This window comes from Haliotis rubra, unplaced genomic scaffold (assembly GCF_003918875.1).
Source record: "Haliotis rubra isolate DU_JTF1 unplaced genomic scaffold, ASM391887v1 Scf11, whole genome shotgun sequence".
In the NCBI taxonomy this organism is placed as follows: Eukaryota; Metazoa; Mollusca; class Gastropoda; order Lepetellida; family Haliotidae; genus Haliotis; species Haliotis rubra.
Genome location: NW_025765003.1, coordinates 3,278,073 through 3,292,420, shown reverse-complemented (window position 1 = coordinate 3,292,420; position 14,348 = coordinate 3,278,073). Strand labels below are relative to the sequence as shown.

At 37.6% G+C, this 14,348-nt stretch overlaps 2 protein-coding genes across 2 annotated transcripts in view; one reads left to right on the top strand and one right to left on the bottom strand.

Annotated features, from left to right (window-relative positions):
• Positions 1 to 3,013: 3,013 nt before the first annotated feature.
• On the bottom strand, positions 3,014 to 9,458 carry LOC124284794 (uncharacterized protein C5orf49 homolog). Its single transcript, XM_046720908.1, has 3 exons — positions 9,282 to 9,458; positions 6,946 to 7,065; positions 3,014 to 4,559 (listed from the first exon to the last, which is right to left on the bottom strand). The coding sequence occupies exons 1-3, from the start codon at positions 9,420 to 9,422 to the stop codon at positions 4,416 to 4,418; spliced, it is 405 nt and encodes a 134-aa protein (XP_046576864.1). The 5' UTR covers positions 9,423 to 9,458; the 3' UTR covers positions 3,014 to 4,415.
• An 80-nt stretch (positions 9,459 to 9,538) lies between these two features.
• The window catches only part of LOC124284771 (RING finger and SPRY domain-containing protein 1-like), a 64,863-nt gene continuing 60,053 nt past the window's right edge, over positions 9,539 to 14,348 (top strand). Inside the window, exon 1 of the mRNA XM_046720889.1 lies at positions 9,539 to 9,686. The gene's annotated coding sequence lies outside the window, so the exon portion shown is untranslated. The remainder of the gene's footprint in view (positions 9,687 to 14,348) is intronic.

Genomic DNA, 14,348 nt, shown 5'->3' with positions numbered 1-14,348 from the left:
AAAGTCATTTACTAAACTATTGATAATCACACAAACTATCGATGCATCGATAGTTTTCCTTTTCTACCATCGATTAATTGCTATCGGAGACTCAATTGCAATCCAGCAATAGTTCGATGCATCGTTACAGCCCTATAAAGTGCCATTAAAGCATGTTCCCCCGGTCATTAACTAATCTGTGTAGATACAATGACATATCAGTGTGGGGCAGTGGGGTAGCCTAGTTGTTAAAGGGTTTGCTCGTCACGCTGAAGACCATGGGTTCGATTCCCCACATGGGTACAATGTGTGAAGCCCATTTCTGGTGTCCCCCCGCCGTGATATTGCTGGAATAATGCTAAAAGCGGCGCAAGACCAAACGCACTCACTCCACAACTTAGAGCAAGTAAGTTCATGAATATTTTCAAATTACCATTTCATTTACCAGTAAAATCACGTAAAACTGCAGTACACTAATTTATATAACAACTCGCTTTATTTAGTGTCAGTAGAAATTATTGTGATGAGATGTTGAGAAAGTGTTTCCTGTGCTTTTGATGACAGGTAATGTGGACCACACTAATTACCTATACCATGACCTGTTGTTAAAACAAGCTGTATAGACAGACTGAGTTTGGTTTTACGCCACTTTTAGCAATATTTCAGCAACATCACGGCTGGGGACACCAGAAATGGGCTTCACACATTGTACCCATGTGGGGATTTGAACCCGGGTCTTTCGGCGTTGACGAGCCAACGCTTTAACCATTAGGCTACCCCACCGCCCCCTGTATGGATAGATGAATGGAATGTAATGCCTAAATAAATGGCAGTTGAGAACCTTTCCTGGCATAGCATGTATGGCACTATGTATGCACATAACCCCTGACATTTTGATATGTATTTCATTATCTGTCAATGTCTTTGACTGGGGAAGATGGGCTCCCATCATTACACCCTGGATAAATCACGCTGGCGGTCCAGCAGTTAATGTGTTTGCTCATTATGCCAAGGATCTGACTTTGATTCCCCATGTAGGTTTATGATTCCCAGATTGGACCAGTGGTGAAATATTTTAATATTTCTATTGGCCAAAAATGTAAATGTGCAAGAAAATGTTTTTAGATTGTTTTTTCCCCCATATGCATTTCATAAATTGTCAAAAGTAAAATATTTTGGTATTTAAAAGGAATATTACTTTGACTGGTCATGATTTTTTTTTTTCCCTCCTGCCTTTAGGATTTCCCGAGGATAAAAATCTGTAAAACAAGGAACATAATTGGTCTGGCCTTAGCGTAATTTCAAAATGAGTGAGTTCAAATTTAACGCTGCATCAGTGTTATTTCAGCTATATAGCGACTAATACAACTTGTGAGATAACATTTAAAGTCGCATCAGCATTTTATCACAATGTGTGAGTGAGTTAATATTAAATATCGCATCAGTTTTATTTCAGCCATATAGTGACTAGTACAGTGTGTGAACAATGAAGAATGGAGTAACTTCAGAACAATTGCAGATACTGCAAGTATTGATCCACAGAGGAACAGTGGAGACAATTATCGTGCATCTGCTATTCTTCACTGTTTCAGATAACTTAGGGACCAGTTCAAAACTTCTTTTTGGGATACAAATCTTAATTCCTTAAGGTTGGGGGTGGTAGGCCTTGCACTTTATCCGGAAAAGAAAATCAATTTAGAGTCTCAAAATTGACTTTTTTTATCCGACCCTTAGAAATGGTCCCATATATCCTAATTCACTGGGATTCCAATACTGAGTAATACAGTATGGTTATATGTTGCCTTTATTCTATATTGTAGCATTATCACTATCTTTGCATGTATTTATGACTACAAAAACGCAAATGTATAAACTAAGTAGCATTAATTGTTGCCAACATGCAACACATTGTCAAAGGAAGTCCTCTCATACCTTTTTGAATATACCTGTAAAAGATCCAGGTTAGAATTTGTCTTCAGTAACCCATGCTTGTCGTAAGAGGCGACTATCGGGATCAGGTGGTCAGGCTTGTGGACTTGGTTGACAAGTCATCGTGTCCCAATTGTGTAGATGATGCTCATGCTGTTGATCACTGGATTGTCTGGTCCTGACTCAATTATATACAGATCGCCACCATATAGCTGAATTATTGCTGAGTGCAGCATTAAACAACCAACCAAACAAACTTTTCAAAATACTTTCTGGAAACCCAGCTCCTGATCAGGACCATGTTGGTGGTCTAATGGATAGAGTGTTTGCCTGGGTAACAGAGGGTCAGTGGTTTCATCTCTGCATGTCTGATTAAACATTGATTAAAGATGGTATTTTGGCGTTACCGTGCCTGGCACTTGGCATTTGGGTATTAAACAATGACTGGTCAGCCCTGAGTCAGTAGCACCATGAGTTTAAGCAGCATGGTGTCTCATGGGGCTGGCACAATATTTCTGGAATAAGTAATAATAACAATACTAAGTGCACTTATAATACACTAAACTACATTCACTAGGTGAATGCTCACAGCACAAAACAAAGTTAACTGATATTATTAATACCCCGGATAACCCAAGCTGTCTGTGAGTTAATAGTCACATGACTTATCCCACTGGGTACCCATTTTCTGCTCGGTGAACAGAGGCAATTTTTTAACAAACTTCCTTGCCTAAGGTGAGACCACATGTATCACATGTGCTTCGTTGTGGGGCAGGACTGAAGTCCTAGAAACTCTCAGGAGTCAAGCTGCCAAACACGGTCACCAATCCAAGGACTTTCTGCGCCCATTGTTGCATAACTTCAACTGATTTGTGATGTCATTTATGTGAAATATTGCCGTGTGAGCTCTAATAACTCACTCACTCTACGCACAGGACCACGCACAACCACAAAGTATGAACAGATACACACCTCTGAACAAGGACAATAAAGGTGGATGATATTGAGTGCAATAATCTTGAATGAGACGTTAAACCCCATTTCATTTCATCTCACCTCAACCTTATGTCATCAATGACGATGCAAAAATTAATTACAAATTCAGTTGCAATCAAATAACTTTATTACAAACGGACAACATGTCTAACATGACATTATGACATTGACAGTAATCAGTGTCGGTAGTTTGAATGTTAAATGAATAATTTTGGCAATGTAAATATTCACTTAATGCTGAAATGAATTTGTACACAGTATCTGCATGAGGAAACACTTTATATCACCCAAATTTTTGTCATAATTACAAGGATAAAACACCTGCAAATGGATACAAGCAAAGCTTAATAAAATCACAAAGAAGACAGACATAACATAAAAACAGACAAAAATGTAAGAATGTAACTAGACAAATCTTTAAACAATAACAGGATCACAATGCATTGGTTTTTGTTTGATGGTTCATAAATACTATACATTGCATAAAACACAACATAATTAATACTGAATAATTATTTACACCAGCAGTTGAAATATCACTAAAAATACCTGATACATGGGTGTTCAAGGAGCAGCACAGTTGGGCAAGACTCCAGACAGGGAAGAACATGTTTACATAATCCCTGCTAAACCAAGCTGTTCACAGGTACTGGATACAGTGTTAATATATCTGAAGACACATTGCAGTTTTGAATACCTGGTCAACCAGCAATTTCACATTTGTTTTTGTTTCTTGTTTGTTGCTGAGTGCCATGCTCAGCAACATTCCAGCCACATGGCTGTTTTAAAAATTGTACTGACATTATTTCAAACACAACAGAAATATCTGCGACTTTGTGAAACCATGGAAAAAGTTGGTTTGCTGCTGTTTGACCCTGAATTTTAAATTGCTAATAGATGTTTTTGTAAGCCTACCTTTGAAATGATTCATGTCAAATTATAGTCTGCAAAAAGATGGGAAAGACTTTCTGGACACAGTAATTTTTTTCTCACATCACGTTTACATAGTGTAAAATCACTTCAGACAAATTTATCTCAGAATCCGAGAGAGAATGGTTTTACGCAAGTAATAGCAAAATTCCAGCAATATCATGGCGGGGGACATTAGAAATGGACTCCATACATTGCATCCATGTGCGGAATCGAACCCAGGTCTTCAGCGTGATGAACCAATAGGCTACCCCACCCCCCTATTAATCTCTGAAAACAATAATGTTGGTCTTTGAACTGTTTTTAAGACTAATACATCTACTAAGTATGCTGTAGTCAAACCAAAACATCTTGCCATAAACTGTGGTCAAAATGATCTATATGTTTGTGGACGGAATAGGTGGATACAAAATTCTGAAACCTTACATTTCAGTGACTTTTGTTTTGTTGGAAAATACATCTTGTAACTCGGTTGGTATCACAGTAAATAAAATCTCAGTCAACAAATCGTCTCGTCAGTGTGTCTAGCCTCTTCTGCGGCAACACCAACACCAACATCTAAACCCCCAGCAACAGCTCACTCAGGATGTGATTCCATTGCGTCGATAGAACTCCGAGTTGACGTGCCCGATGCGGACATGTGCCCTGTCTGGATGATCCACATGGATCTTCAGCCGATGTCCGTACTCAGAAGATGCAAGAGTGGGGACTATCTTTTCCTTTTCCTTTAGAAAAGTAATCCATGGGAAATTGTACAAATAAATAACAGAATACACGAATATCAATTAAGGCCTCATTACAATGAAGTCAATGAATAAACCAAAAAGACAAAACACACATCATGCTGTAATTGTCAAAATAATGCAGACAGTATGTTCTAAAAAAACATAATGATTTTGAGCCATGTTTATTTATTTCACATAATGTCCTAGTATATGGTAGGTAGATACCCCTATGCACTTCTCTGGATCGTTCAATAGTTCCTTAAGTACTGTTGGAAGTAGAAAAAAAACTGTTTTTAGACTGTTACTCTGTATCCCTAAAATTTACACAATTGCAAATAGAAATTACCCACATTAGCCTAACTGGGCATTCAGTTGAATAAGTAATAGGATATCCAGAAAAGCATGTTTACTCGTAAAATGGGGCAAAACTTAGAAAAAGTACAAATACATGTAGCTGCTGAAAACAATAGATCAGACTATAGATGGCAATTAAGTCGCTCAGCCAGGTAAGACAACAGACCATCGACTCACATGGCATGAGATGTATGTGCTGCCTACAGGCACAAGGGGTCATCTCAAAGATGTTTTATGCTTTTTCATGTGTGTTGAATATGTCTCATCTATTGATTAACATCTTATGTGTCTTTCTTTCATGAGGTTTATGTTGAGATATGTAAAAGAGTATGATATCCATAGAAAAGCTTAAATAAGCCATCGTATTAAAGTCTCAGAATATATAGGTGGCATGGCCACCCGAAGATCCTCAGAAATGGATGTTATTTGCAAATTGTTATGACATGCCGTTTACTCCCCCAGTTTAATTCCCCAAAAGGATTATCTTATCTTAGCTGATATCTCTATCCCCCAGCCCGACCCCAAACACTGTCTGCAACATCCGTCCTGGTTTTGCTATTGAGACGACCCTCCTACCTGTTTGTTTTTATAGTGATAATGAGACTCCATGGTAGCTAAATCCTTAATACTTTCAGTATTACAGTTATTAATTCTTACGTCAGCTATCGTTTACAATGGACCTGAGTCTAATTTCAAAATGGGCATTTAAAAAGTGCCTTTTCAATACAATATCATCGCACACTAATTTGCAAAGAGTCATGGTCTGTTCTAAATCAGTCGCTTTGGACTTAGAAAAACACCTGCATTTCTCATTTCTGCACTAATCTTTCCTCAGTAAAGTCCTTTTTTACATTTCACATCTCCCTGTCACTGTGACTGTAGTTAGGCTGAACTTAGATATTTCACACATATTAACTACATAAATTGTAGACATAAACTTTTTCTATTTCTATTTCCGACAGTACTTTACATTTCCCTACATGGGCAAGTGGATTTTCTAGGTTTTCTTAGTTTAAACAATATCTAATCTCTGAAATGAAGATATTTTACATAAAAAACCCACTAAACTATCTTCATCAAATACACCAAAAAGGAGACATGTGACTTAATTTCAGACCTGAAACTGCAGCAATCAAGACTTGCCAGATATTACAAACTTGCATGGGCTTTCTTGAACAGAGGTACAGATAAGCTGCGTATCTGCGTAAATTATGCAAATATATATGTGAAAACTTAATTCTTATTAAGTCTATTACGTACAAGTATGCTTGAAGTTTTGGAAATACTCCGTAAATTTGATCTTACATGCGTACACACAAAAATGCTCGCCTACCAGTGCATAGATAAAATAAATGAGGCATATTCAATCAAGGAAGATATTCATCTATTATAAAATCACAAAGGTTCTGTTCATTTTGTAATACTGTAGAGAATGAATTACACTTTCTATTTCTTTGTCCTGCATATAATGATTTAGGGCAACTGTATTTTCCACAATGGCTACAATCAAATATTAATGCTACAAAACTGTATTCAATACTTTCATGTAAAGCATCCCTATTACAATATATGGTAGCTCTATTTATTTATTGTGCGCTTATATTGAGAAGAGATTCAATGTAACATGTGTGTTGCATGTTGTACATATCATACATATTTCTTTTGTATATGGGCCTCTGGCCTTCATGCAATAAACTGATTGATTGAAATCAGAGGTTCTATTTTAACACATGAACTTGGCAACTTGCAGTCTTTGTTATCCTTTCTCATATTACAGATCCAATATGAATAACATTTAAACTTTATTATATTTTTACAATAAATGGAAAATGGCAAAATACCCAAATGAGTTTGAGTGAGGTGGGTACAATTTATTTGGTTACTCAAAGGAAAATTAGGATACCCAATTGAGTTGAACACAAGCGAGTACATAACTCAATGACCCAAAAAGTTATCTGTAGCTCTGCTTGAATATATTTGTGTAAGGGTCAAACTTAGTTAACTTCTATCCAGGTAAAGTACAATATCAAACCTCATCATTAACTGTGAGTCCTCTCAACTTGGCATGTTCCCGGTCATCTCGATGGAGTTTGTTGTTGTAGCTGTCATCCGACTTGAATAGGCGGTCATACGTTGAACTGGAGTACCGGCCCTATACAAGAACATGAGTGAGTGAGTTTTAACATATGGTTCCAGCAGGACAAACTACGTTCCACCCACGAGACCACCCTACAATCCCATTTTCAATAGAGAGTGAGTTGAGTTTTGCACTGCCATGGGGTGGAACACCAAGAACGGCTTCAACGGCATACCATAACCAGTTTTGCCCAAGCTTTCAGTAAGGGACCGTTCATAATTTATGGCTATGGGGGCTGATGAGTATTTTAATGGAGAAGCATGTACAATGTGAATGATCCCCACTAATATTCATGTACAAAGTAAGTGAACCCCCTGCATGTCATGTTCAAAACAATGACCCCCCTGCCCCCTCCCATAATTTCTAAGCATAATTTTAAAATATTTTTATGTACATTGCTGACACCCCCACCAATACAAGTGTACAAAACTGATGACCCCACTACCTCCCCTGAATAAAATGAGTCGCACTCACGAATAAAAGAAGTTGTTATCCATAAAGTTTGTTCCATATTGTACTTCACAACTTCTAAAATGCCACTCAAAGAAGTAACCTCACCTTACTTGCTAACAACTTCTAGTTGCATGACTCAGGCTTTAGTATTTACTAGCTGCTGATTTAGCACAAAACAACATTCACTCACGTGATAGGAAAACAGTGACTGGTTGTCTACTTACACATGATGTTCATGTTTGTTTTACTTTATAAATTGTTTGTTTTGTTCACTTTGTACAATTGCAGAGGCTAAAGAGAAAAACAGGAAGATTTAGGTGTTCATACTGTAAACACTTAGACAAAGGTTCAACAAATGGATGGTGTTAAATCCAACAAAGGAATGGGTGAGATGGGTTCAAAGGTGCTTTGGACAATATTTCAGTTGTATCACAACCTGTCAGCTTAATCAGAGTTCCAGTATTATCACATCAGGGGGCCCTAGAAATGGGCTTCACACGATGTACCCATGTGGGGAGTCGAACCCAGGTCCTCAGCATGACGAACAAATGCTTTAACCACTAGACTACCCCAGAGAGAGGTTTATCACCACTTTGGTAAAACTCAGAAATACTGGTATTGTGCTGGACTGACATTTAGTCCAAAAAATAGAGAAACATATTTAAAAATACCTAAAAATATATTTATCGCCATAACAAATCCAAATGGCTCCCAAAACAAAATCCTTAATTTCTGGAAATGAGGCAATCTAGACTTGCCAAATCAGTCAAGACTTGAGTAAGCTCATTTTGCATTCATTCTAGGGTGTAATGGTGCTTACAACCAAGAATCAAAATCAGATAGGTGCTAAGATTCAAAGCCATGATCTTAGGATTCTGGCACACCTAAGGGACAAAACTGCAAGGGCAATCCATACTCCTCTTTAAGATAAGTGAGTTATCCTAGTGGTTGATGCGTTCACTCATTATGCCGAAGACCTGGGTTCGATTCCCCACATAGGCACAATGTGTGAAACCCATTTCTGGTGTTTCCTGCTGTGATATTGCTGGAATATTGCTAAAAGACGTCGTAAAACTAAACTCACTCACTCACTTCACGAGAGATAATTACAGTAACAGCACTGACATCTCATGAGTGTTTTACTATGGTTTTACAAACTATAAACATGTTAAGTAGCATTCTAGCAATATTACATCTATAGACACTAGTAATTAATAGTCATCAGACATTGTGGGGAACCGAACATGGACTTCGGTATAACAAGCGACAACATTAACCAGTTAAGGCTGTAGAATTTCTGAGTCCTGTCGTTGGATTTGAACCATGGACCTTAATCACACCCTATAGAATAACACAACCGCACTACAACTTTTGACAGACAATCATTGTTTGCTAATATTCCACTCTTGCCTCCATTTTCTTGGCTATGGTCATGAAAAATGATACCTTACTCAAACATTCGGGTTGGAATGAAAATGTCCTATTTGCTTGTTGGCCTGTTGTCATTCTGAAAATATTTCTATGTTAATGTTTACCATGTTATATGCCTTATTTACTAAACAAGCACCTGTTCTTAATTGTTAAGAACTCATATCTTAACAATGACGTAAAATGACCGTCCTAAAATTACATGAGCCTTTCACTTAGAGCTTTTACAAACAAGAGTAACAAGTATTTGTTAAACGTAAACTATTCAGGGCAAAGAAAAGCTCCATCCCGATATTCCCCCATTTGTATCCAATGACAACAACTAGGGAGCAACTTTCTTTACACTGCACCTTCTTCTCCGATCCAAAGTACGTCCTTTCAGGTGGATTCTTTCTTTCTGGTGGAATAAATGAAAATGAAGACACTTCACATGTTCTTCCCTTCAGGGAAAATTCGTCAGTTTCAGTTTTAACGTGAATAACCTCCGACATGATTCCCACACCAAGTTCTCCCGTTGCTCTGTTGCCAAGAAATGAATATTCATGAGAGCAGGACCGCACACACCGGCGCGCACCTAGTTTCAGGAAATGATCAAACAGTAAATCAAAGAGACGTTTTTTAATTTAGTGAATAATTTTGATCTAGTCTTTTGATGTATTTCTATATATACACAACCATTTTTAAATAAACCGGAAAATGAAGAAATTACACTGAAAGTCCCGGCTAACATGGCGGCGGAACGTCGGCTGCTAAAGGTGGAATACGAATATTATTAGTTTAATCATTTATGCACAAACATACATGACGTTCTATGCTGTCAGTGTAAGGCTACTTGTACCATAATACCTGTGTTTAAGCAACGTGGCCGCTGTTGTTTACTACCTCGTTGTCGTTAGACTAAATTTGACATGAATTGTATACCACATTTTCATTAGGAAGACAGTAATATCAGAATTACAAACATTATCAAACCTAAACAACATATTCATGTGTATCTAATTTAGTTCATAGCACTGGCGAATTGATTATGAAGTTAACGTTTTCCCTAAGATGTTTTCGTGTGTGTTAAATGTCAATGTATTATGAGTTCATATCAACATATAGGTCTGGTAAGTTTGTTATTTGGAATTGTGCTTTTGATATCAGTTATATTTCAGATTTTCCCGCTTTAATTGACATTGTCATACAAGAAACACGGCTACCTTATGTTATTTGTTTGTTTGATTATTCATATAAATAAGATAAATCAACAAGTGAAGTAGTTGTGTTTGTATGTAGTAATGGACTCTGATTATCTGTACTTATGGAAGATTACTCATCATCATGTTCATCTTCAAGTGACAGTCATGCATGTGGAGTAATGTTCTACTCTGGTAATGCTTGACAGTACATTTGAATGTATGTTGTATGCAAGTTTACAGTATAGATGGATACTGTTATTATGTAAAGTTTTAAGTTACAGTTACAAAAATACATCAATCTTTACTTCTTCATTATGATTTGTTATGGAAGGTTATGTCTTTTTCAACAGCTTTGGTGCATGGTAGTACTAGGATGAAATACACAGCCACATGGCTCCGAGTTATGTCCAGACTGATCATGTTTGGGATTAAAATTCATCTAGCAACGAACACTATCTATTTGCAGTCACCACCTGTCAACTTTACATGTTAAATCACATAGTTTCACTAATATTCCTTCACAGTAGGAAATCTAAGTTGTTTATTGTACTGCTGACAAAAAGTTATTGTCTGTTTAGTTGAAGGCTTTACTTCTTTTATACAGACATTGTTCTGCAAGTTTCTCTGCATGAAAGTAAGTAAATGAAAGTAATATAATATATTTAGTAATTGTTCTGTCTAATTGGCTAGAATATGAAGTTGACATTGTAATAGCATTGTCTAATACATTTATAGGTTGATTTTGACATCTTTATTAGTCTGTTGTTTTACCTTCCTACATATGGTTACATCATGATATCTATCATAAATTGAGGAAAGTTTTAGTATTTGCTCTAGTCCTACCATCTTTGATTATAATAACCATGATAATAATAATAATATGTCTGATTAATGTGGAGGCTCTTCATGATAGAATTTTATTGTGTACTTTTGCACATATCTATTTATCGGATGATCCTCTGATGATGCATGTCAAGACTCATGATAAAAGCAAGGAATTCCACAGCTATTTTAAGCGTGCCAAGGTTGTTGGACAGAATCTCGAATTTGAGGTTGATTTTGTTGATTGCAATGTACTGCTGGATGATACAGTGATGGGGGTAAACCAGGTGAAGTCCTTCACCAAGTCTGCCCAGAGTCGTTTATTTGTGGAGAAGCTTTCTGAGAAATCATTGCATCGTGTGTACATGCAGTGTGTTTAACAGAACAGTAATCCAACTGACTCCTTCGACTGGATGAAGTCGGCTGGTCTTAAATGTGAAACTGGGGGCTTTCTTTTTGCTGCCCACTCGTCTCTTCCCACTCGTCTAAATGTAATTCTAAAAGAAAATATTTGCATGAAATATCAATTGTGCAATGAATTTACAGAGACTGTCAAACACCTTGTCAGTGGATGCCCTTCCTTGGCACAAACAGCATATCTTAAACGACATGCTGGCATGGCTTGTTGCTTTTACTACCGTCTCCGCTATGCCTCTCGCTTTGACTCCGGGATCCATCCATGGTACGAACCTGAACATGTCCAGGGTGTCATGGAAAATGCTGCTTTCAAACTTCTGTGGAATAGGCCCATATACAGCCTAGGAAGAATTCCAGCCAACAAACCTGATCTTGTCCTTTTTGATAAAGCCAATGAATTTATTTATATCAATGAATTTTCTGTCCCTTTTGACAGCAATGTGATTGCAAGATTCAGGAAAAGGATGCTAAATATGCAGACCTCGCCTTTGAAATGTCTCACTTGCATCCCAAGTACACTGTCGTCAGACTCCCCATTGTTCTCGGTGCCCTTGGTTTGGTACCTCCTGATCTCTTGGCACAGATCAGGAGAGTGCCCGGGTTCTCCACCGGTAGCACAGCCCTTCTGACACTCTGGGTAATGCAGAAGGCTGCTGTGTTGGGGAGTCTACATATTCTCCGGAAAGTTCTTTGTGGGTTCGACTAGGCAGCATTTTTCTTGGGAGAAGTCCCATTCGCTGTCTGGGCTACATGTAGAAGGGGCAAGGGCCCTGAGCTGATGATGAGCCTTACTAGCGTGGCTGTGCAAGGGATTACCCGAACCCTCTCTGCTGCATACTGTTTTTAATTGTAAATCATAATGATAATATGTTTACTAATGTTACTCATAGACTTCATACACAAAGTGCTGACAATATTACCACAGTCAATGGATGTGTATACTTATAATTTTCATTTTCGGGAAGGATATAGAAGCTGCCTTGTTTTGTATACAAATAAGAACCATATTTAATTAATTTCTATGGTATCATACCTCTCTGCATGAAGATGACAACAATTCCTTATCTGACTTCTCTGTCTCTAAAACAAAGTTAAACAGCCAGTTCCAAATGTAAGAAAAAAACCTTTGTCCTTATGTTATGTTATTTCATGGACCCAATTGTTCTGTGTGTCCATGGTATCTACACCCAGAAGGGAAGATTTCGTCATAGCAACTGAGCACATTGCAGAGATGCCAACCACTCTGATTTTAGCGGAGTTACTCTGATTTTCAAATACAAAATCTGCTGTCCGATTTCTCTTTAAAAAATTCTGATTTTTGAGAAAAATACTGAATTTATTTTACGGGATGCAATTTTGTAAATCACCAGTGATTTATTTGAGTGAACACTGGTAAAAGTATTCAGATGCTTAGCGTCTGATCCTTTGGGTGTCGATTGTGTATATTGTGTGTTATTGACTATGAAGTTTCACAAAGTTTTTCTGAATGCATATCATAGTCCGTATGAAAGAGCCGATCACGCACTCACCCCCAACTCGCACCTTTGGTGCTCAGGCCTGGCTTTCAGGCAGTAATGACTCCGTTTTCCTTATATTCAGGGTTGGCATCTCTGACATTGTGCTGAAACCTTGTGTATTTTATGCCATTTGTGTTGAAATATGTGATTCAATTTTTTCATTGTGTCAGTGGTGGTAAATCATTTAGTTTGTAATTATGACAACTTTGCCCAGTATAGTACTATATATGCCAGTGTTTAGAATTAAGCATAGTCATGGGGTCCTTGTCACAGCCTTCTCGGATTAAATACTATAATACAACAATACAACATACCCATGAAAATCCGGGTTAGAATTGGTCTTCAGTAACCCATGCTTGTCATAAGAGGCGATTAACGGGATCGGGTGGTCAGGCTCGCTGACTTGGTTGACACATGTCATCGTGCCCCAATTGCATAGATGGATGCTCATGCTGTTGATCACTGGATTGTCTGGTCCAGACTCAATTATTTACAGACCACCGCCACATAGCTGGAATATTGCTGAGTGTGGTATTAAAAAAGAAACCAACCCACCAAACTAGAGCAGCAAATCTCAAGAAAACCCTTTAATGTTGAACACTGTTAACACAATGTTGTTGGGTTATTTCAATCAGTAGTGATATTAACTGTTTGGAAACTTCATCACATGATAATTTTGTTTGCATTTAAGATATCATTGATCAGGGATTTACCTTGAGTCCTGTATTTGAGGGTCCCTGGGACTCATGCTTATAATTATCAGGGGTCCTAGACAACAAAATGGGGGTCCCAGACACTTAAATATTATTATTAATACTGTTATTGTATTGTGTATCATGATCAACACATTAATTGTTACAGTAATTTAATTGCAAATGATACTATAACCCAGCTAGTAGCAAACTCAGTGATAACTTATTGTTACTTGATTTTGGACTTTTCTGCATCCCTGTGGATGTCATGTAATAAATTTCATGTTAAGCAAAATCCTTTGTCAATTTTAATATGTGTAGGGGCCTTACAGCATGGTAATTTTCATGACATGTTAAATCCTGATTGATCCTTTGGACAGTTATGACCCCTAAAATACAACCTTGACACTTTTATAATAGACAGGGGTGTCATGAGGACTTCCCCAGTTATTTGAAGTTAGGGCAAGTCCCAGGTAAGTATAGGTCCCCAGCAACCTGTCCTTGTCATACACAATGCCTTTAGAGCTTGGTTTGTCAGGCTTGGTGACTTGGTGGAATGTATGTTGTACTCCAATAACATTATGATCAACTATAATGATAATCCTTATATGTTAGTACCAACATCTACTCAAAGTGATGCCAGTCGACACTGCGCACAGATTCAGTAGAACGTTATAGTACAATGTGTAGCAGTTTATACCAGAGGTGGAAATAACTTTAAAATTGCTAGTGTAATCCGGTACAGAGGCACATGTAAAATCACTTGCCCTGATAATTTTTCCACTATA

What these genes read in the sequence shown, in the direction of transcription:
- LOC124284794 (XM_046720908.1), bottom strand. Translation starts at nt 9,422, where the DNA reads ATGTCGGAGGTTATTCACGTTAAAACTGAAACTGACGAATTTTCCCTG. An exon ending in ACTTTGGATCGGAGAAGAAG is followed by an intron (nt 7,066 to 9,281) that starts GTGCAGTGTAAA and finishes GTTCTTGTATAG; the next exon opens with GGCCGGTACTCCAGTTCAAC. An exon ending in GACTCACAGTTAATGATGAG is followed by an intron (nt 4,560 to 6,945) that starts GTTTGATATTGT and finishes ACTTTTCTAAAG; the next exon opens with GAAAAGGAAAAGATAGTCCC.